Source organism: Sus scrofa, chromosome 6 (genome assembly GCF_000003025.6).
Source record: "Sus scrofa isolate TJ Tabasco breed Duroc chromosome 6, Sscrofa11.1, whole genome shotgun sequence".
Lineage (NCBI taxonomy): Eukaryota > Metazoa > Chordata > Mammalia > Artiodactyla > Suidae > Sus > Sus scrofa.
In genome coordinates, this window is record NC_010448.4 from 37,205,912 (window position 1) to 37,229,953 (window position 24,042).

At 36.6% G+C, this 24,042-nt stretch overlaps 1 protein-coding gene across 1 annotated transcript in view; it reads left to right on the forward strand.

The window, feature by feature from the left end:
• The window catches only part of ITFG1 (integrin alpha FG-GAP repeat containing 1), a 237,279-nt gene that overhangs the window by 12,280 nt on the left and 200,957 nt on the right, over positions 1-24,042 (forward strand). Inside the window, exon 6 of the mRNA XM_021094239.1 lies at positions 21,419-21,513. Coding sequence (XP_020949898.1) covers positions 21,419-21,513 — 95 coding nt within the window. The remainder of the gene's footprint in view (positions 1-21,418; positions 21,514-24,042) is intronic.

Genomic DNA, 24,042 nt, shown 5'->3' on the forward strand with positions numbered 1-24,042 from the left:
AGCATTGCAAACTTATTCTGCCTAAAGATATGGTCTCTTTTATTTTTTTATACATTATACTCTGGTATACTTCAGTATATTGGAGTAATACACTGATATTTTATGATATTTTCTTATTTAAACTTCAGTTACAAATTAAGCATTAGTGGCTAACCATATTATAGGTAACAAATTTGTATCCAAGATTTGTCCTACTACCAGTTTTTAAAATGGAGTTATAGAAATTGGCAGTAAAGGAAGTTCTCATTGTGGTTCAGTTGTAATGAGCCCGACTAGTATCCAGGAGGATGCCAGTTCGATCCCTGACCTCACTCAGTAGGATGAGGATCCAGTGTTGCCAGGGTGTAGGTCACAGATGTGGCTCAGATCCTGCGTTGCCGTGGCTGTGGTATAGGCCAGCAGCTGTAGCTCTGATTAGAGTGCTAACCTGGGAACTTCCATGTGCCGCAAATGTGGCCCTAAAGAGAAGAAAAAAAAAAAAAAAAAGGAAGGAAGGAAGAAAGGAAAAGAAATTGGCAGAAAAGTATTTCTGTCAAGAGCATCGTTAGGATGACTGTAGCCTAGCATTATTATGATTCAGACAACATAAAACTAAATATGTCCTTTTGAGGGCAGGCATTGATATGTTACAAAAATAAGAAACTTAGGAGTTTCCATTGTGGCACAGTGGTTAACAAATCTGACTAGGAACCATGAGGTTGCGGGTTCGATCCCTGGCCTTGCTCAATGGGTTGAAGATCCGACTTTGCTGTCAGGTGTGGTGTAGGTTGCAGACACGGCTCGGATCCCGCGTTGCTGTGGCTCTGGCGTAGGCCAGTGGCTACAGCTCCGATTAGACCCCTAGCCTGGGAACCTCCATATACCGTGGGAGCAGCTCAAGAAAAAGACCAAAAAAAGAAAAAGAAACTTACTTATTGATATTTAGCCATATCGGTTTTGTAAGTTATGGAGATACATGTAGGGGTGTAAGTGAAAAAGCTATCGGCATTGACATTTTGGAATATTCTCATGACCTCTGATTGGCAGCCCAATCTTATCTATCAAGAAATCTAACCTACTTTTTACAACTTAAATATTGTGCTTTATTGATATGTCAGGCCCAAGATTATCTTTAATTAAGTTTGTGTGGCACCTTAATTTTATGGGAAATTTTGCAGTCATCTTTAAATATTCCCATGGGATTGTGCTGGATTGTGCCCAGTGCAAGCATGGAAACAGGAGATTGCCCACAGGTGAAGCTAGCATGATCAGTGTAGCTGGAGTAAGGGTGCAAGTGGTTCGCCTAAGCCAGCAATGGTGTTAGGTAGAAGACTGCCTTTTAATTGGTACAAAGAGGGTTATCTGACAGGGACAAAAATGGTGCTAAATCTGCTGAGGTGCTAGAGATAATTGAAGTTTGTTAAATGTCCAAAGGTGAAGCTTCAGTTTACACCTCCAACTCACTTTATGATGACTTAAAATAATGTAATGATGTGCCACATTACTTAGAAGTAACACCTAGCTATTAAGTGTCAGAGCAGCTTTCATAGTGAGGTGAGGTTATTATTAATGAGCATCGTCTATAAAAGGGTGTTTGAAATTGATGTTGTGTAAGCTTTTCGAATATTGCTTTTGGTATTGACATGAAAATAGTTGTACCTATAATCTTAATCAAGCCAAATGTAATATTGGTCTGTGCAGATTTCCTGGGACTCATATACTGAGTTCAAACAAATTTCTGGGTCAGGCCCAAGTTATATACCTGGGATTATTATTATTAATGTAGGTATGTGACAGACAAATGCTTTTGCCATACTGTATTTACTTCACAAGTGTTTCCATGAATATTTTGAATCGAATATAAATAGTGCTTAAAAGCAGCCATTTTTAACTGTTTTTATGTGGATGGGTGTTTTTCCTCCATTAGCAGAAAAAAAAAAAACTATACCTGCTATTTAAATGTAGTTATTTAATCTGAATCCACAAGGAATAAATAAATCCCTATATTTTCCATGTAACTTTTTGTCTTCTCAAATTATAACCAATGACTGATTTATTAAATCACCCTTCATTTTTACTGCTGATTTTGTTTGTTTGCTGGTGCATTACAGAAAATATTACAAATATTAATCTTAATGAAATAATATGCTGTTGTGTCATTTCAATCTATTGTTTAGAAAAAATATGAAAATTGAGATTTATAATGCAAAAAAAACAAATAATCAAGACAGGTTTTAACTTTGTAATCATAATCTTAACAGCAAAAGATGTCTTTCAGGTGATTCATATTTAGAATTTCCCCAGCGGCCCCCTCCCTTTCTCACCTTATACATTGTTTGTATTTTGAACATCATTGTTTAACAGACTCTATTAAGACCTGAGAAATAAGTTCTCATTGGTATGTCCATAGAAACAGAGTGTCAGTTTTCTAACTTTTCTCTTTTTCTAAGGAAACTTTGCTATTAGGGAGACAAATTTATTTATTCTTCTATTGTTTCTTACCTAAAACTTTTTTTTCTCTTTTTTATGACTCAATGAATTTTATTACATTTATAGTTGTACAGTGATCATCACAACCAAATTTTATAGCATTTCCATCCCAAACCCTCAGTACATACCCCATCCCACGACCTGTCTCATTTAGAAATCATAAGTTTTTCATAGTCTCTGAGTCAATATCTGTTCTGCAAAGAAGTTGTGTCCTTTGTTGGATTCCACATGTAAGTAATAGCATTTGTCTCATTGTCTAACTGACTTAACTTAGCATGATAATTTCTATGTCCATCCATGTTGCTGCAAATGCCGTTATATTGTTCCCTTTAATGGCTGAGTAATATTCCATAGTGTATTGTGTACCACATTATCTTTATCCACTTGGTTGTTGATGGACATTTAGGTTGTCTCCATGTCTTGGCTATTGTATAGAGTGCTACAATGAACATTGGAGTACACGTGACTTTTCGAGTCATGATTTTCTCTGGATAGATGCCCAGGAGTGGGATTGCTGGATCAAATGGTAGTTCTATATTTAGTTTTCTGAGGAATCTCCATACTGTTTTCCATAGTGGTTGTACCAATTTACATTCCCACCAGCAGTGTAATGGGGTGTCCTTTTCTCCACACCTCTCCAGCACTTCTTGTTTGTAGACTTTCTGATGATGGCCGTCCTGGCCAGTGTAAGGTGGTGGTACCTCATAGTGGTTTTGATTTGCACTTCTCTAATAATGAGTGATGTTGAACATCTTTCCACATGTTTTTTGGCCATCTGTATGTCTTCTTTGGAGAATTATCTGTTTAGATCTTCTGCCCATTTTGATGGGGTTGTTCATTTTTTTAGTATTGAGCTGTAGGAGATATTTATAAGTTTTGGAGATTAATCCCTTGTCAGTTGATTCACTTGCAAATATTTTCTCCCATTCTGTGGGTTGTCTTTTCGTTTTGTATGGGGTTTCCTTTGCTGTGCAGAAACTTTTAGGTTAAATTAAGTCACATTTGTTTATTTTTGTTCTTATTGTCATTACTCTAGGAGGTGGATCTGAGAAGGTGTTGCTGTGGTTTATGTCAGAGTGTGTTTGGCCTATGTTTTCCTCTAGGAGTTTTATAGTATCTGGTCTTATATCTAGGTCGTTGATCCATTTTGAGTATATTTTTGTTTGTGGTGTTAGGAAATGTTCTAATTTCATTCTTTGACATGTGGCTGTCCAATTTTCCCAGCACCCCTAATTGAAGTGACTGTCTTTTCTCCATTGTATGTCCTTGCCTCCTTTGTCACAGATGAGTTGACTCTAGGTGCGTGGGTTTAGTTCTAGGCTTTCTCTCCTGTTCCACTGATTAATATTTCTGTCTTTGTGCCAGTACCATACAGTTTTGATGATTGTTGCTTTGTAGTATAGTCTGAAGTCTGGGAGCCTGTTTCCTCCAGCTCCATTTTTCTTTTTCAAGATATCTTTGGCTATGCTGGGTCTTTTGTGCTTTCAGACAAACTTTAAAATATTTTGTTTTAGTTCTGTGAAATATATCCATGGTAACTTGATAGGGATTGCACTGAATCTATAGATTGCCTTGGGTAGTATAGCCATTTTGATAATAGTGAATCTTCCAATCCAAGAGCATGGTATGTCTTTCCATCTATTTGTGTCATCTTTGATTTCTTTCATCAGCATCTTATAGTTTTCAGAGTACAGATCTTTTGTCTCTTTAGGTAGGTTTATTCCCAAGTATTGTATCTTTTTTATGAGAATGTAAATGCGATTGTTTCCCTAATTTCTCTTTCTGATCTTTCATTGTTAGTGTGTAGAAATGCAGTTGATTTCTGTGTATTCTGTGTATTAATTTTGTATCCTACGACTTTGCCAAATTCATGGATGAGCTCCAACAGTTTTCTGGTAGAGTCTTTAGGATTCTCTAGGTATAGTATCATGTCATCTGCAAATAGGAATAGTTTTACTTCTTCCTTTCCAATTTGGATTCCTTTTATTTCTTTTAGTTCTCTGATTGCTGTGACTAGAACTTCCAAAACTATGTTGAATTATAGTGGCAAGAGCAGACATCCTTGTCTTATTCCTGATCTCAGTGGGAATTCTGTCAGCTTTTCACCATTGAGAATGGTGTTCGCTGTGGGTTTGTCATATATGGCCTTTATTATGTTGAGGTAGGTTCTCACTATGCCCACTTTCTGAAGGGTTTTTATCAGAAATGGGTGTTGGATTTTGTCAAAGGCTTTTTCCGCATCTATTGAGAAGATCATATGGTTTTTATTCTTCAGTTTGTTAATGTGGTGTAGCACACTGCTGGATTTGTGGATATTGAAGAACCCTTGGATCCCCGGGATAAATCCCACTTGATCATGATGTACAATCCTTTTAAAGTATTGTTGGATTTGTTTTGGTGGTATTTTGTTGAGGATTTTTGCATTTATGTTCATCAGTGAAATTGGCCTATAGTCTTCTTTTTTTATGGTGTCTTTGTCTGGTTTTGGTATCAGGGTGATGGAGGCCTCATAGAATGAATTTGGGAGTGTTCCTTCCTCTGCAATTTTTTGGAATAGTTTCAGAAGGATGGGTGTTAGCTCTTCTCTAAATGTTTGACAGAATTCACCTGTGATGCCAACTGGTCCTGGACTTTTGTTTGCTGGAAATTTTGTAACTGTAATTTCAATTTCAGTACTGTTGATTGGTCCGTTCATCTTTTCTATTTCATCTTGGTTTAGTCTTGGAAGATTGTACTTTTCTAAGAATTTGTCCATTTCTTCTAGTTTTTCCATTTTATTGGCATATAGTTGCCCATAGTAGTTTCTTATGATCCTTTGTATTTCTATGATGTGTTGTAACTTCCCCTTTTTCATTTCTATTTTCACTGATTTGAGTCCTCTCTCTCTTTTTCTTGATAAGTGTGGCTAAGGGTTTATCAATTTTCTTGATCTTTTCAAAGAACCAGCTTTTTGTTTCATTGATCTTTTCTATGGTTTTCTTTGTTTCTATTTCATTGATTTCTGCTCTGATCTTTATGATTTCTTTCCTTCTGCTAACTTTACGTCTTGTCTTTTCTTCTCTCTCTGGCTGCTTGAGATGTAAAGATAGGTTGTTTATTTGAGCTTTTTCTTGTTTCCTGAGGTAGGCTTGTATTGCTACAAGCTTTCCTCTTAGAATGGCTTTTGCTGCATCCCATAGGTTTTGGAGTGTCATATCTTTGTTGTCATTTGCTTCTAGGTATTTTTTAATTTCCTCTTTGATTTCTTCAGTGATCCATTGGTTGTTTAGGAGCATGTTGTTGAGTCTCCACGTGTTTGTGTTTTTTGCAGATTTTTTCTTGCTGTTGTGTTGTATAGTGTTGTGGCTTGATATGATTTCAATTTTCTTAAAGTTACCAAGGTTGGATTTGTAGCCCAGGATGTGATCAATCTTAGAGAATGTTATGTGTGCACTTTAGAAGAATGTGCATTCTACTGTATTTGGATGGAATATCCTATAAATATCTATTAAGTCTCTGGTGTAATGCTTCATTCAGGGCCTGTGTTTCCTTATTAATTTTCTGTCTGGATGATCTGTCCATTGCTGTAAGTGAGTTGTTAAAGTCCCCCACTATTATTGTGTTACTGTCAATTTGTCCTTTCAAGGTTGTAAGCAGTAGCCTTATATATTGTGGTGAACCTGTGCTGGGTGTGTAGATATTTAAAATTGTTGTATCTTCATCTTGGATTAATCCTTTGATCATTAGGTAATGTCCTTCCTTGTCTCTTAAAATATTCTTCATTTTAAGGTCTATTTTATTTGATATGAGTATTGTACTCCAGCTTTCTTTTAATTCCCATTTGCATGGAAAATTTTCCTGTATCCTCTCACTTTCAGTTTGTATGTGTTCCTAGAATTGAAGTGGGTCCCTTAAAGACAGCATAAATACGGATCTTATTTTTTAATCCATTCACCCCATCTATGTCTTTTGTTTGGAGCATTTACTACATTTACATTTAAGGTAATTATTGATAGCTATGTTCTTACTGACATTTTATTAATTGTTTCGGATTTGTTTTTGCTGCTTTTTTAGCTTCCCTTCTCTTATTCTCTCCTTTTCTGGTTTGATGACTATCTTTAGTGTTGTATTTTAGTTGATTTTTCTTATTTCTGTGTGTATCAATTGTAAATTTTTGGTTTGCAGTTTCCCTGAAGTTTTGATATAGGAGTTTACATATATATATACGAGACTGTTTTAAGTTGCTGGTCTCTTAATTGCAAGTGCATCTCCAGTGTCCTACATTTGTATCCTCCTCTTCCCATGATTTCTGATTTTGATAGCAAAATTCTGCTTGGATGATTTCCTGTCTTTACCATATATATGCCTTTACTGGTGAGCCTTGTCATTTGTGATATTTTTTTTCTCATTGTGGCCTTTTCCCCTAGAGAAGTTCCTTAATTTGTTTAAAGCTGATTTAGTGTTGCTGAATTCTCTTTGCTTTTGCTTACTGTAAAGCTTTTGATTTCTCCTTCAAATCTGAATGAGAAGCTTGCTGGGTAAAGTAATCTTCGTTGGAAGATTTCTCCTTTCATCACGTTAAGTATATCATGCCACTCCCTTCTGGCCTGCAGAGTTTCTGCTGAAGATTCCCTTATATGTTATTTGTTTCTTTTCCCTGGGCTGCTTTCAGTATTTTCTGTTTGTCTTTAATTTTGTTCAGTTTGGTTAATATGTGTCTCACATGTTCCCCCTTGGGTTTATTTTATATGATACTCATTACACTTACTCAATATGAGTGAGTGCTTCCTTTCCCGTGTTAAGGAAGTTTTCAGCTATTATTTCTTCGAATATTTTTTCGGTCCCTTTCTCTGTCTTTCTCCTTCTCGCACCCCTATAATCCGGATGTTGGTGCATTTAATGTTGTCCCAGAGTTCTCTGAGGCTCTCTTCATTTGTTTTCAATCTTTTTTTTTTCTGTTCCGCATCAGTTATTTCCATTAGTGTGTCTTCCACCTCGCTTATTTGTTCTTCTGCCTCCTGTTCTGCTGTTGGTTGCTTGTAATGAATTTTTTATTTCAGTTATTGTATTTTGCATCTCTGCCTGTTTAAGTTTTAAATCTTGTATTTCTTTGCTCCGTGTTTCCTGTAAATTATCAATCTTTGCCTCCAGTTTATTTCCAATGTCTTGCATCATCTTTAGCATCATCACTCTAAAGTCTTTTTCCTGGAGGTTGATCATCTCCAGATCACTTAGCTGTTTTTCTTAGGTTTTTTCTTTCTTCCTTATCTAAATTATGGTTCTTTGCCTTTTCCTTTTTATAGGTTTTTGGTATGGTGTCCTTTTTGCAGAAAGTAGAGTTGTGGCCTCTCTTACTTCTGATGTCTTCCCCTCTTGTAGCTGAAGTTGGTACTGGGGTTTGCCGTAGACTTCCTGATGGGAGGGACTGGTGCCTGCCCACTGGTAGGTGGGGCTGCTTTCTATCCCTCTGGTGGGTGGGGCGTTGTTTCTGGGTGAGACCAGAGATGGCTGTGTGCCTGGGGAGGGGGGAGGTCTTTAGGCAGCCTGTTTACTGATGGGTGGAGCTGTGATCCCACCTGGATTATTGTTTGTCCTGGGGCTTCTCAGTGCTGATGGGTGGGGCCAGATTTTCCTAAAATGGCAGCTAATGAATATTCCCCAGAGCTTTGCCTCCAGTGTCCTTCCGCCACAATTAGCCACAGTCACCCTGTGTTTTCCTAGGACATCCTCCACAAACTGCAGTCACATCCATCCCAGATTCCTGTGGAGCCTCTGCTTTGCCCTGGGACCTAGTGTGCTTGAAAGTCTGTGTGTACCTTTGAAGAATGGGGTCTCCGTTTCCTGTGCAGAAGCCCCACTGGCCTTCAATGCCACATGTTCCAGGGGCTCGTTCTCCCAGTGCCAGATCCCCAGGTGTGGGGACTTGATGTGGGCCTTAGAACTCTCACTCCTATGGGAGTTCTGTGTCTGTGATACAGTTACTTTCCAGTCTGTGGGCTTCCCACCCAGGAGGTATGGGCTATATCTCATAGTCGCCCCTCCTACCTCTTGATGGGGCCTCCTCTTTGTCTTCTGGAATAGGATATCTTTTTGAATGTTTCCAGTCCATTTGGTTGAAGGTTTCTCAGCATTTGGTTGTAATTTTATTGTTTTTATGAGAGAAGGTGAGCTCCAGTGCTTCTATTCCATCACATTAATCCCGTCTAAACCTTTTCAAAGTTAAGCCGTAGATATAGGAAGAAGCTTTAGCAGATGACTTAGAATTGTATATGCTGTGATTATTTCTCTTCTTTCTTTCTTTTTTTTTTTTAATTGTCTTAGGGCCCCATCCCTCAGCATATGGAGGTTCCCAGGCTAGGGGACCAAATGGAGCTGTAACTGTCAGCCTGTGCCACAGCCACAGCAACATGGGATCCAAGCCACATCTGCAAGCTACACCACTGCTCACGAAAACACCAGATCCTTAACCCACTGAGCAAGTCCAGGGGTCAAACCCACCTCCTCATGGTACTAATGAGGTTCATTAACCACTGAGCCACAATGGGAACTCCAGCTGTGATTATTTCAAGTAGAATTTTACTTAAGGATCCATAATTTTATTTTCCTGGAGTCCTGCTAGAAGCTGTTGAGGGGTCAGTTAAATGACTCATGAGTCCCTGGTGATTTATTTATGCTTTTTTTTTTTTTAATGTTCTGGTTGGCAGTGTTGTGATCTTTTGATTGTTTCTAAATGAATTTATGACGTTATTCTCAAAATTTACTCACTTTGCATTTTGTTAACTCTTACAATTGTTAGATGTGTATTAGTGGTAATAATTCAGAAAGTTAGCTTCTTATGAGGAAAGCATAGTTTTCTAGGTTTTGTGTAAGTAAATTTGACGGTAATATTTCATCATGAATATTGATGACATTTAAAAGTGTGGGGTTTTTTTTTGTTTTTTGTTTTTGTTTTTTGGTTTTTTTTGCTCTATAGGGCCGCACCTGTGGCATATGGAAGTTCCCAGCCTAGGGGTTGAATAGGACCTACAACAGATGGCCTACACCACAGCGCCAACAGCACAGGATCCAAGCTGCTTCCGTGACCTGTACCACAGCTCATGGCAATGCAGGATCCTTTTAACCTACTGAGCGAGGCCAGGGATTGAACCCACATCCTCATGGATGATAGATAGTCAGGTTCATTAATTGCTGAGCCACAAAGGGAATTTCCTTAAAAGTGTTTTGATTGCAACAAATTTCTGCCAGTGTATATCAAAATTTCATTTTCTTTGAAGATAAGCCATTTTGTTTTATTACTATTTGGATAGGTATTGAAAAAAGTCTATTTTAAAACAAGCATAGAATACCACTGAACTATACACATAAAAATGGTTAATATGGAGTTCCCCTGGTGGTTCAGCTGTAATGAACCTGACTAGTATCCTTGAGGACACATTTTCAATCCCTGGCCTTCCTCAGTAGGTTAAGGATCCAGTATTACCGTGAGCTCTGGTGTACATTATAGACGTAGCTTGGATCTGGCATTGCTGTGGCCGTGGCATAGGCTTGCAGCTGAAGCTCAACTTCAACCCCTAGCCTGGGAACTTCCATTTGCCATGGGAGCAGCCCTAAAAAGACACACACACACACACACAAACTGGTTAAGATGAGGAGTTCCTATTGTGACTCAGTGGGTTAAGAATCTTACATAGGAGTTCCCATTGTGGCTTAGTGGGTTAAGAACCTGACATAGTGTCTGTCAGGATGGGGGTTCTATTTGTGGCCTTTCTCATTGGCTTAAGGGTCCAGCATTGCCACAAGCTGTGGCATAGGTCACAGATGCAGCTCAGTTCTCGTGTTGCATTGGCTGTAGCCTAGGCTAGGGGTCAAATTGCAGCAGCACCTCCAATTTGATCCCTAGCCTGGGAACTTCCATATACTACAGGTGTGGCCCCCCCAAAAAAAGAAAAAAATGGTTAAGATGGTTTTATGTTATGTATATTTATCCACAATGAAAAGATTAGAAAAAGAAAAATAAGTGCAGTTACAAGTGGCTATGTCTAGAGCAGACTTTGAATAAGATTGGTATGTATTATTTCACTTTAGCGTAAAATGAATCAAAATAATTTATAATTTCTGAAAATAAAGTTTAAGTCCTCTTTCATTCTTATTGCATGTTTTAAGAACGTGTACACTGTTGAAAATGCTCTACACCTACTTGATTTTTAACGGTCCAGAGAACTGGGCTTGAGCTGCAGTTCCTACATTGAGGCTTCTCCTAAGACTGCCTACTCTCCTGTCTCCCTGCCCAGGGGCCAGTGCTGCTAGGGACATCTCTTTGTTACTCTGAGTTTTTACTGTTGTACACTCTGTGGAGGTAAGAACGTTCAGGCAAAATAAGGATATATCTGAAAGAAATCTCCACATTTTTTCTTAGGAACATAAGATGCTGTTTCTGAGAGGTCCTTAAGATTTATCTGGTCTGTCCTACACTTTTGAATTCTAATAGAGGCCTGAGAGTGAGTGAATGATCCATCATGTGTTTACCAGGGTAATGTTGTTCTCCAGTGATACTTCTTTTCCCACTCTTCTCTCCTGTATCCTTACTCCCCACTGTGCCCTTCCAGAAGAAGCATACCTTGGGGTTGCATAGCTTATTGTCCCCTGTGGGGCTTGAGGTTGGATAGGGAAGGATGAGAAGAAAGAGGATCTTAAACAAGCCCATTTGCTTTCTTATATATCTACTTAGTAACTCTGGGGTTGGCAATTGTCTCATAGTTTTTCTTACAACAGAGAGCTATGTAGCTAAAGAGGCTCTTTCAAAGAAGTGTCTAATTCACAGGTTAACTTAACCTCGAAATGTATAAATAAATGGTGGAGCCGGGATTTGAATCTTGGTCTTCCAGGTTCTAAAGCCTGCTTGTACTTTCACCTTCAACTCTGTACAGCCATTACCATTTTTGTAGTCACAGTACCTTTGGCAGTGCTTCTACACAATGAGCTTTGACTTCCTCATAGCATAGTGGTTGTTTTCCAAGAAGGAACAGACCAACAAGTGTAGATAGAAACTGCAGATCTCTTTAACTGAAGCCCAGTCCTGGCAATCAAACAGCATCACTTCTTCATGCATTCTACTGGTCAAAATAGATCAAAGAACTAGCTAGGATTCTAGGAGATTTGAGGGTTTTAGATTCTTCCTGTTGATGTGGGCATGGCTTAATCAAAATACAAAAGAGCATGTGGGATGGGAAATATTGTGACCATCTTTGGATACACAATGTAGTAGGCTGTTACCTACAGAAAAATAGATATTTTACCTACTGCAAGTAAAGACTTGGAAGGGACTAGTTAAACAACTATATCCTTTTGTAGATACTTCTACCTAAAATCAGTCGAGCCTGTTTTCACTATAACTTTCTCCTCCTTCATATGCAAGTGCTATATTCCTTGCCCTTCCTAAATCTCACTAATGATACATTTCCTGGGGAGTAAAAACCCATAGGGCACCAAATACAAGGATACTAAACTAATCGAATTTCCAGTTTTTCTCTTTTTTGAAATGCCTGTTTGTCTTCAGATGAAACGTGGCAGCAAAAAGAGGGACCATTTTGATCCACATTGAGATGTTCTGAAATGAGATGTGTTAGAGTAGGGTTGTGGGAGTAATGGCAGTTTTGTTTAGTGACTTTGCCTCCTCCATTCCCTGACTACTATCAAAGAATCCATAATTGTTGAGAGAGGGTCCTGGGAGAGCAAAGCAAAGAGCAGCTGTAAGAAACACCACATTCAACAAAACAGACCTTTCCACTATCCTTAGTGCTCTATGCCTAAGACATATAATTAAATGGGAAAAAAGTACTTTTCATACCAATGAACTTTCGGATCATGACAGTGATTATTTCACATGTGGCTGGAATGTTCTCTAGGATTACCAAATCCACGGATAAAACTTTCACCTAAATTTTCATATTTGTTATGTATTTTCTATAATGTACATAAAACTATTTTTTTCAAATCATAACAAGAAAATTCCATTTAAAGTCAAGCATGTTATTTTATGAAATGTTTACAATTTTCTTTCTCCTATTGATAGAAAATTTACATTGGCTCCTGAGCCAAATAATTTTTTGCAGCATATAGCTTTCTTATTTACTAAAATCAATTTGTTATATATAAAACAATAAAAGAAATGGCATTATCTCTCATTTTTATAATCTGTTTTTATTTAATTACTCCAAAAGACAGATACCAGAGTTCAATATTAACATACATTTAGTGCTCTATTATGTCTCTTATCACACTTACTGTTAGAAATAATTTTAGCTGTACTTTGTATTGCATTGCTTTAAGTTCATTAAAGATAAACAGCATGTTGCTTTGCTATCCTGTTTTTATAACCTAGTTTATGAAAATAGATAAATCAATTTATCAAAATTAGGTTTTTTTTATCTTTACTGCTTTTAGTAGTCTTTCCCACAATATATAAACTGTACTTTTCTCCACAGGTTTTAAAATATTTCTTGAAACACTTATTAACACATTTATTTGAATTGAAAAAAATGAAGTCAAACTCTTTCTGATAGAAAATAACTTTCGTTTGGGGATTACCTTGACATTGATGACTGGCTTTGCTGATTGGATTATATGGCAGGCATTTGCCATAAATTCAATGAGCTAAATCAGCAGCTCTAAATTTTTTCTTTTACTTATATTATGGACAATTTTAGATATATGCAGAGGTAAAGAGAATGGGACAGTGAATTTGCATATAATACACCTGTCATCCAGCTACAGTTATCAACTCTTGGCCAGTCATTTTTTTTTTTTAATTCCTTTTTATGGCCACACCTGTGGCATTTGGAAGTTCCTGAGCAGGATCCTGACCTGTTACCTACACTGCAGCTTGCGGCACCACAGGATCCTTAACCCACTTAGCAAGGCCAGGGATCCAACCTGCATCCTCATGGGCACTATGTTGGATTCTTAACCCACCGAACCACAGTAACTCCAGTTCTTGGCCAGTCGTATCTCATTCACACCTTTTCCTTCATTTCTCTCTGTACCTCCCTCCCTAGGCATTTTAACCTATAAATATTTCAGGGTATATCTCTAAAAAATGAAGATGTTTTAAAGATACATAATCACAATGTATTTATCAAACCTAAAAAATTAAGAGTAAACTCTTAATAGTAAATTTAAGTTTCCAGGGAGATTTTAATGAACACATATGAACAAGATTTCTTAGCATCTATATCTATAATGATGAAGAAAAGGAGTAGGCCTTGTACTGAATCTTGTCTCATTCTAGCAATGTCATGATATTCTAAAGATAAATAAACTAATATATTTTAGAGTTCCATTCATCTCTTCAAAAAATGCATTTCCAATAAAATATTACCTTTGGTTTAATGAGTTATCAAAGCATATATGTGTTTTCGTCAATTGTACCATAATAGTTAAAGTAGCTCAACGTCAGAGATATTTTTTCAGACACCTGGATATATAAACAAAGCCAGTTTAATTACCAGTTTGAAAATGTACATTTCTGTGATAAAGTGATCGCTAAAAAGACGTCACATATAAAAACACTTTACATCATGATAAAGTTTTGTAAGAAAAATAGAAGTACAGATTCAAGGATAAAGGGAAGAAGACCTTGTTTATATGGTTTGTGGGGGGGGTGGATGATGGAGGATAATAATCAGTATGGTATCACTGTTCCACTAGATGTATTTTTGAGAGTAACTTAAATTTTTTCATTGAAGTATAATAACTGTACAATAATTATATAGATTACAAATGTACAGTATAGGGATTCACAATTTTTAAAAGTTACACTCCATTTATAGTTATTATGAAATACTGGCTATATTTCCTGTGTTGTACAGTATTGCCTTGTAGCTTGTTTGTTTTTTGTTTTTGTGGTTTTTTTTTTTTTTTTTTTTTTTGGTCTTTTTGCCTTTTCTAGGGCCGCTCCCAAGCAGTATGTGGAGATTCCCAGGCTAGGGGTCTAATCGGAGACGTAGCCACCGGCCTACGCCAGAGCCACAGCAATGCCAGATCCAAGCTGTGTCTGCAACCTACGCCACAGGCTCACAGCGACTCCGGATCCTTAACCCACTGAGCAAGACCAGGCATCAAACCTGCAACCTCATGGTTCCTAGTCGGATTCGTTAACCACTGCACCACGAGACGGGAACTCCTACAGCTTGTTTTATACTTAGTAGTTTGTACGTCCTACCCCTGTATTGCCCCTACCCTCTTCTTTCTTCCCACTGGTAACCTCTAGTTTGTTCCCTGTGTCTATTTATGATATATTTTTAGATTTCATATGTAAGTGATACATTCAATATTTGTCCTCTTATTTAGCACAGTGCCCTCCAGGTCCTTCCATGTACCTGCAAATGGCAAAAATTTGTTCTTTTTTATGGCCGAGTAGTATTCCAGTGTGTGTGTGTGTGTGTGTGTGTGTGTGTGTATTCATTCATCTATTGTTAGACACTTAGGTTACTATCTTAGCTATTTAAAATAATGCTACTGTGTGTATGTATTTTTCAAATTGGTGTTTTGGGGGTTTTTTTGGATATATTCCCCAGGAGTAGAATTGCTGGATCATAATGGTAGCTCTATTTATAGTATTTGAGAAACCCCCATACTGTTTCCCACAATGGTTGTACCAGTTTACATTCCCATAAGCAGTGTACAAGAGTTCCCTTTTCTCCATATCCTCACCAGCATTTCATATTTATGTTCTTTTTGTTTTTGTCTTTTTTTTTTTCTTTTTTTTTTTGGTATTTTCTAGAGCCACACCCACGGCATATGGAGGTTCCCAGGCTAGGGGTCGAATTGGAGCTACAATTCGCTGGCTACACCGCAGCTCACGGCAACGCTGAATCTTTAACCCACTGAGCGAGGCCAGGGATCAAATCCGCAACCTCATGGTTCCTAGTCGAATGTGTTAACGACTAAGCCACCACAGGAACTCTATATTTGTGTTCTTTCTGATGATATTCTGATATGAGATAATATCTCATTGTGGTTTTTATTTACATTTACCTCATAATTAGCAGTGCTGAGCATCTTTTCATGTGCCTTTTGGCCATCTGCATTTCCTCTTTGGAAAAATGTTTATTCAGTTCTTTTGCCCTTTTTTAAATTGGGTTGTTCGGGTTTTTTTGATGTTGAGTTGTATGAGCTGTTTGTATATGTTCGATGTTAATCCCTTCTCAGTAATATCATTTGCAAATATTTTCCCCCATTGAGTACATTTTCTTTTCATTTTGTCAGTGGTTTCCTTTACTCTGCAAAAGCTTTTAGGTTTTAACTAGTTCCTCTTTGTTTATTTTTGCTTTTATGTCCTTTGCTTTAGGAGAAGGATCCCAAAAAAAATATTACTGCAGTGTATGTCAAAGAGTGTCTTGCCCTGTTTTCCTCTAGGAGTTTTATTTTTGTATTTTTTTTTTCAAATTCTCTTTTTTTATTTTTTATTTATATTTATTTATTTATTTATTTATTTATTTATTTATTTTGCCATTTCTAGGGCCGCTCCCGCGGCATATGGAGATTCCCAGGCTAGGGGTCGAATCGGAGCTGTAGCCGCTGGCCTATGTCACAGCCACAGCAACACAGGATCTGAGCCACATCTGCAACCTATACCACAGCTCACGGCAACACCGGATCCTTAATCCACTGAGCAAGACCAGGCATCGAACCTGCAACCTCATGGTTCCCAGTCAGATTTGTTAACCACTGAGCCACGACAGGAACTCCCTCTAGGAGTTTTATAGTGTCTGGTCTTACATTTAGGTGTTTAATCCATTTTGAGTTTATTTTTATATGTAGTGTTAAGGGAATGGTCTAATTTCATTGTTTTATCTGGAGCTGTCCAGTTTTCCCAGCCCCACTTATTGACAAGACTGTCTTCTCTTCATTGTATATTCCTACTTCCCTTGTCATAGTTTAATTGATCATAAGTGCATGGGTTTATTTCTGGACTTTATGTTCTGCGCCATTGATAAGAGCAATCATTTTATTTTAAAAATCAGCAATTCACATAGACTTAAAACTATGTATTTTGGTAAGATGATGAAAACATTTATTTCACCTTCTTAGAAATAAACTTAAATGTGTTAAGGGGTATATAGTTTTTCTAAATTCTTTTAGAGTCTGTCTGAGCAAAAATGTTTCCAGACTACTGGACTAGGCACCTTAAAGAAGTATGGTAGACCTATCTCCTAGTGACTGCTTTTACTGACCATCTTAAATAATGCTAATTCAGTACAGGCAGATCATTGAAAAGGAGGTGGATTAGCAGTCATTTCTAAGAGCAGTTACCACAAGCAACTAACGCTACTGTTGACATTCATTACATTTAAATTCATCCTTCGGTAAATGCTATTCTTTGAGATTAAGGGCGATGATGCCCACAAAGTAGAACACCTTGATATAATATTTCCTGTGCTGGGGCGGGGACTAAAAATTGGAATTTTCTACAAAGATCAAGAAATGTCAACAGATAGACTCGACATGACTCAGAACTGCCCACTTTTTCATCTCTGCTGTTTCTTCTTTTATCATCAGAGCAGTTTGTATCTGTGACCTTGGCTTTTAAATGGAGCTGAGAAGATTATAGTTTATATGGGTATAGTTGCTTGAAACATGTGATGTCTAGTTCTTATTGAAAAACTGTGTTGTGTACAAACAGCAACATTAAAAGCAGAAAGAAACCTTATTTGCAGCTATTTAAATTTTTAACAAATTAGTTCTGTTAGCTGTAAAATATTCAGTTTTCAGTCATCTTAAAATTCACCACAAAAGAAATAAAAACTTTTTCCCTCTCTCCTGACCTTTGGCAGGTGTCAGCATGGTAAATAGACAGTGCATATAAAATAAACCCTAGGGATCTGCTAAAACGCCTTTTAAGAGATGTTAATGTAAAATATCAGAGTAAAACTTGAAATACTATGAAAAACTTGAGTATTGATTTGAAATGTTCAAGAAAGCAAGGTTACAATTAATATTTTGTTAAGAGTTGCAAACTTAAATGCCTAATGGGGCCCAGAAAGAAACCAAAGTGAACGAGTAGTTTGGGAAGTTTGGAGCTTCTTCACCTGCCTGTATGCTGTAGCTCTTTCTGAAAAGATTGGTTGTCAGACCTTGTGATATTTCAGGAGAAGCTGGAAATACTGATTTTTATTTGAAATCTTATTTTTATTTTGTTTTACATATGAATTCAAAAATGTTTAAACAATGTATAGGTCAAATAAAACACATCTTCATACTGGATTTGGCCCATAGTCTGACACTTTATGACTTTTGCTTTGTCACCGTTCTAGATTATTCCTTTGAAATGTACATTTTGTTAAACGGTTCTTGGGACAAAATGTCACAAGTTAGTTGAGGGTTTTCAAAATTCTAGCTCTAACTTACTTCACAGCAAACCTATGAAAAATTCTATAGGGAATGAGATCAATAACTGCTCGAGTAGTAAAGACAGCTACATGATGACGTCATGGAGCTCAACTCTGTCAAAGCTTGTATTTTTTAATCCACTTTTGGCCTATAATTACAAATTTGTTGGGACCATTAGAAAAATCTTCTGAAATGACTTTGTGTCAAACTTGTCATAGAATCTCTAGCTTGATTCTGACTATTTTGTAAGTAATTAAAAGTATTTAATGCTTGGAATTTAAAGAACTGATGAACAAATGGCATGTCTTAAAAAGAAGTGAACCAATCATTATTAAATTGAATTTAGTTGCAGTTATTTTAAGCATCTCTAACCTTGTGTAGTATGAAAGGAAAACATGACATGAATGCTTGACATTGAAATACCACACAAATGCTAAATAAAATTTTCCAGTGTATGTTAATATTTTCTTATCATCATAACCTTATATTGCAGGGGTTTGGTTAAACTAATAAAATCAAGATGTATTAATACTGCTTAGTTGTTTGTCTTTGTTGAGGTTATAGGTAAGACCCAGTACATGCTAAAAAGAATATACAAGAACATTATTGGGAAAAAGTTCTGTTCATAGAACATGGACCCTTTGTGTGGAGAAAGTTTTCTCCTGTTGAAGTTCCCATTATGGCTCAGCAGAAGCGAATCCGACTAATATTTATCAGGTCGCAGTTTGGATCCCTGGCCTCACTTAGTGGGTTAAGGATGTGGCGTTACCATGAGCTGTGGTGTAGGAGATGCAGCTTGGATCTAGCATTGCATGGGCCAGCGGCTACAGCTCCTATTCGACCCATCACCTGGGAATTTCCATGTGCCGTGGATGCGGGCCTCGGAAAGAAAAAAAAAAAGAAAGAAAAGAAAATTCTCAATTGTCTCTCTCCACACGTTACGAACACTTCAAAACTAAATTCACAGATGAACCTTGTTTACTGTCTACTCAAGTGGCTAGTTTGTTGACAATTGAGTTGGACTTAATTAGCCTTTAATTGCTCTTCAGAGATGACATATCTATGCTTCCATATTGGACTGGACATAGTACTGTGAAGAAAAAATAGCAAATGCTAACTAGAAGTAGAGAAGAATAGGGGGTGCCACTTGAGACTATGGTTCAGTCCAGTCAGTGTTTGATGACTGAATTAAGATTCAGTTCAGCCAGTATTTGGGAGTCAGGTCCTGGTTAGGCACTGCAGATTCAAATATTCAGGCTACCTGGGGTATACTCTCAGAGAAGTTGCTCAAGTAACTTGAATGCAAGCCAAAGTGCCATTGGTAGAGAAAAGTGTAACAGGAAAACAGAGAAAAGGCCTTTGGGAGGAAGCTGATGTAAGCAGAGCCTTGATAAGTGGGGTTGGCTTTGACACTGGAATGTTCTTCCCTGTTGAGAAATTGTAGAGGAATGATTTTGTTGAAACTTGCTCTTTCTATAATTCTTGATAGTCTACCAGTGTGACCTTCCTGATTTCAATAAATATACTGTGGTTACCTTAGATTTTAACATTAGGAGAAAATAAAGGTATATGAAAACTTTGTACTGTTGGTTTTTTAATGAGATAAAATTCACATAACCTTACTAAAATTAACCATTACTGAATGTACAATTTAATGATATTTAGAACACTTACAACATTGTGCAACCATCACTTAGTAACAATAATAGTTTTTTGTCTCCAAAAGGAAACCCTTTGCCCATTAAGCAGTCACTCTCCCTTTCCTCGCTACTCCCAGCACCTGTTAACTACTCTGCCTTCTGTCTAGGATTTTCCTGTTACAGGTATTTCACATAAATGAAATCATACCAGGTATAACCTTTTGAGTCAGGGTTCTTTCACATAGTATTATATTTTAAAGATTCATCCATATTGTACCATGTATCAGTACTCCAGTTCTTTTTATGTCTAAATAATATTTCTGTTTTATGGATATATGACATTTTGTTTATCCATTCATCCATTGGTGAATGTCTGGGTTATTTCTACTTTTGAGCCATTGTGAACAGTGCTGCTAAGCACATTCACGTACCAGTATTTACTTGAACATCTGTTTTTCAATTCTTACGGGTATATACCTAGGTATAGAAATGTAGGGTCATATGGTAATCCATTGTTTGATTTTTGGAAGAACTACCCAACTGTTTTCCACAACTAATGCACCATTTTATATTCCCAACAGCAATGTATGAGAGTTCCTACTTCTTTTAGCTGTTTGATCCATTTGAGTTAATTTTGGATATGTAGGGGTCTAAATTCAATCTTTTGCATGGCTCAAAACCTTGGAATTAACATTTGTAAAAGATACTCATCATTCTCACCGGCCTTGGAAAAATACCACCCATTATATTATTAAATTAATTTTTCTTACGCTTGAAAGAATCAAAGACAAAAATATAAGACATAAAACTCTTAGGAGAAAGCATAGGGTTCAATTTTCATAACCTTGGATCTGGAAATGGATTCTTAGATCTGACACCAAAAGAATAAGACATAAGAAAAATTAGATGAACTGGATTCATCAAATTAAAAACTTTTTTATAGCATGGGACACTATCAAGAAACTGAAGAAGTTCAGAACGGGAGAAAATATTGGCAAATCATATATCAGAAAAAGATCTAGAATCCACTCTATATATAAAGAACTCTCACAACTCAAAACAATGAATAACCCAATTTAAATATAGGCTAAGAATTTGAGTAGACACTTCTCCAAAGATATACAAGTACATAATAAGCGTGTGAAAACATACTTAACATCATTAGACATTAGGAAAATATAAATGAAAGAAACCACAGGAACCCTACAGGATAGCTCTAATAAAACACGGGAACAGTAATAAGTGTTCACAATGGAATGGAGATATTGGAACCTTATCATACATTGCTAGTGAGAATGTCGAATGCTGAAGCCACTTTGGAAAACAGTTTGGCAGTTCTTCAGACAGTCAAACGTAGAGTTACCAGCAACTTTGACCCAGAAACTTTACTCCTAGGTATATAACCAAAAGGTTTGAAAATATATGTATATTTCCACATGCAAACTTGTCATATGAGTATTCATAGTAGTGTCATTTATAATAGCCAGGAATGGAAACAAGTCAAATGCCCAACAGTTGAACAGATAAACAAAAAATATAGCCATATAATTAAATATTATTTAGGCATAAAAAAGACTGAAGTACTGACACACGCTACAACATGGGTGAACCTGAAAGTACTATTTCAAGTGAAAGCAACCAGGCACAAAAGGCCACTTGTATGAGTCCATTTATATGAAATGTCCAAAGTAGGGAAATCCATAAAGACAGAAAGAAAATTAGTGTTTGCCAGAGGCTTGAGGGAGGGAAGAATGAGAAGTTACTGATGAATATAGTTTCTTCTAGAGGTGAGGAAAATGTTGTGAAATTAGATAGTGGTGATGGTTGCACACTGAACCTACTGAAACTCACTCTAAAAGAATGAATTTTAGAGTATGTGAAATAGCTCCAGAATAGATAAACTTTTAAAATAACTTAAGGTTTTGTTTTGTTTTGTTTAGGAATTTATCATGGCATCCTGCATTGACTACTAAAAGTAAAATGCGAATTCCACATTCTCATGCATTCATTGATCTGACTCAAGATTTTACAGCTGGTAAGTTGCACATAAATGTAAAATACAAATCTTTTAGACTCCCAAAGAATGATGAGATTTTTACTGTTTTCTCAGTAATCATTTACTATTGAATTGAATGTTCAAATCAAAATGTTAAAAGGTTATAAGGAAGTCAGTGATATCAGATACATGTAAAAAGTATTAGGTGTAATAAATGTCTTCAGTTATTGTTTTTGCTCTTTGTTAACCATATCACAATTTGGATTCTCCACTTATGAATTCACGATAATTCAGTTATATGTTACCTAATGTCTCTTTCCCTTTCCATTTAAAAATTATTGGCTAATAAATGCTGTAAACTACATGAGTGAACCTATCTACAAAATTGAAATAGACTCACAGACAAGAACAGACTTATGGGTTGCCAGCGGGGAGAGGAGAGGGAGTTGGATGGACTAGGAATTTGTGGTTAATAGATGTGAACTATTACATTTAGAATGGATAGACAGTGAGGACCTATTATATAGTACAGGGAACTATATCTAATCTCCTGGGATAGACTATATATACACACACACACACCTATGACTGAGTCACTTTGCTGTAGAGCAGAAATTGGCATAAACTTGTAAATCGACTATACTTTAATCAAAAATTTGAAAAATAAATGCTGTAAACTTAATTATAAGAGATATATTTAACTTATGTATTAAATAATTTCAAAGATTTTAAAACTTTTTAGGAGTTCCCGTCGTGGCTCAGTGGTCAACGAATCCGACTAGAAACCATGAGGTTGCGCATTCGATCCCTTGCCTTGCTCAGTGGGTTAACGATCCGGCGTTGCCGTGAGCTGTGGTGGAGGTCGCAGACGCGGCTTGGATCCCAGTTGCTGTGGCTCTGATGTAGGCCGGCAGCTACAGCTCCAATTAGACCCCTAGCCTGGGAACCTCCTTATGCCTCAGGAGTAGCCCTAGAAAAGGCAAAAAGACAAAAAAAAAAAAAAAAAACTTCTTATTATGGAAAATTTTAAACGTAGAAAAGCAGGCAGAATAGTATGATATACTCACATTTACTCATCACCTAGCTTCAAGATAATCAACATATGGGAAATCTTGTTTCATCTGTATAACCACCATGAGCCCCTCCCATCCCAGTAATTTCAAAGGAAAGCCCAAATATTATATCATTTCACATAAATATTTCAGTCTGTATCTGTAAATGATAATTTTTTATCTTTAATAACCATGAGGTCATTTTCAAACATAAAACAATTTAACAATATTCCCTTAATATCCAATATTATTCACTATTTAAAATGTCCCAATTCTCTCCTAATTATTTATCTCCTAATTAATTATCAAATCAAGATCTAAACAAGGTACATGCCTAGACAAAAATCTGTCTTAGAAGATTTCTCAGAGTCGGGGTTTTGCTGGTTCTATCCATAGGGTGTTAAGAAACATGATTAGGCTCTCTCTATTGTGATGTTAAGATTGATCAGTTGTTTTCTTTACCATGGACTGTTCATTATAATGCTCTCCTCATGGTTTTAGCAGCTATTGATGATCATTGTCAGGTCTATTATTTCAGTAGGAGTTACAAAATCATAGCACCCTAAATCTATCACTTCTCATCATATATTATTCGCTGGAATTTTCTATTTAAAAAAAAAAAAGAACTGTCATTATCTTTTTAGTCATCTGAGCTACAGCTGAGGCAGGGAGGTTAAATGCTTGAATTTTCTTCCTTCTCATCTTTTTTCCAATTTTTTTTAATGTGGTAAAATATGCATAACATAAAATTTACCATCTTAACCATTTTAAGTTCAGTAGTATTAAATATACTCATAATACCGTCTAACTCTCTACATCCTGTAAAACTGAAACTCTATACCCATTAAATAACTCCACATTCATCCCTTTCTCCTAGCCTCAGGCAACCACTATTCTATTTTCTTTCTATCTCTGTTTTTAACTACTCTAAGTACTTCAAATGAGTGAAATCATATAGCATTTGTTATTTCATGAATGGCTTATTTCACTTGGCATAATGTGCTTAAAAATTCATCCATGTTGTAGCATGTGTCAGAATTTTCTTCCTTTTTGAAGCTGAATTGTGTATAAACCCTATTTTGCTCAGCTTCCACGTTTTAGCTATTGTGAATACTGCTATGAACTACGATTGTGAATAGTGCTATGAACATGGATGTACAAACATCTCTAAGAGACCCTGCTTTCAATTCTTTGGGGTATACACCTAGAAGTGGAGTTGCTAGATCATATTGTATTTCTATGTTTAATTTTTTGAGGAAAGGCCATTACAGCAACTTTATCATGTTACATTCCCACCAACAATATACAAGGGTTCCAATTTCTCCATAGTGTCAATATTTGTTATTTTGGTGGTAGCCATTCTAATAGGTATAATGTGGTATCTCATTGAAGTTTTGATTTGAATTTTTCCTAGTGATTAGTGAAGTTGAACACTTTTCATGTGGGTATTAGCCATCTGCATATCTTTTTGGAAAAACAGCTATTCATGTCCTTTGCTCATTTTTCTTAATTGGGT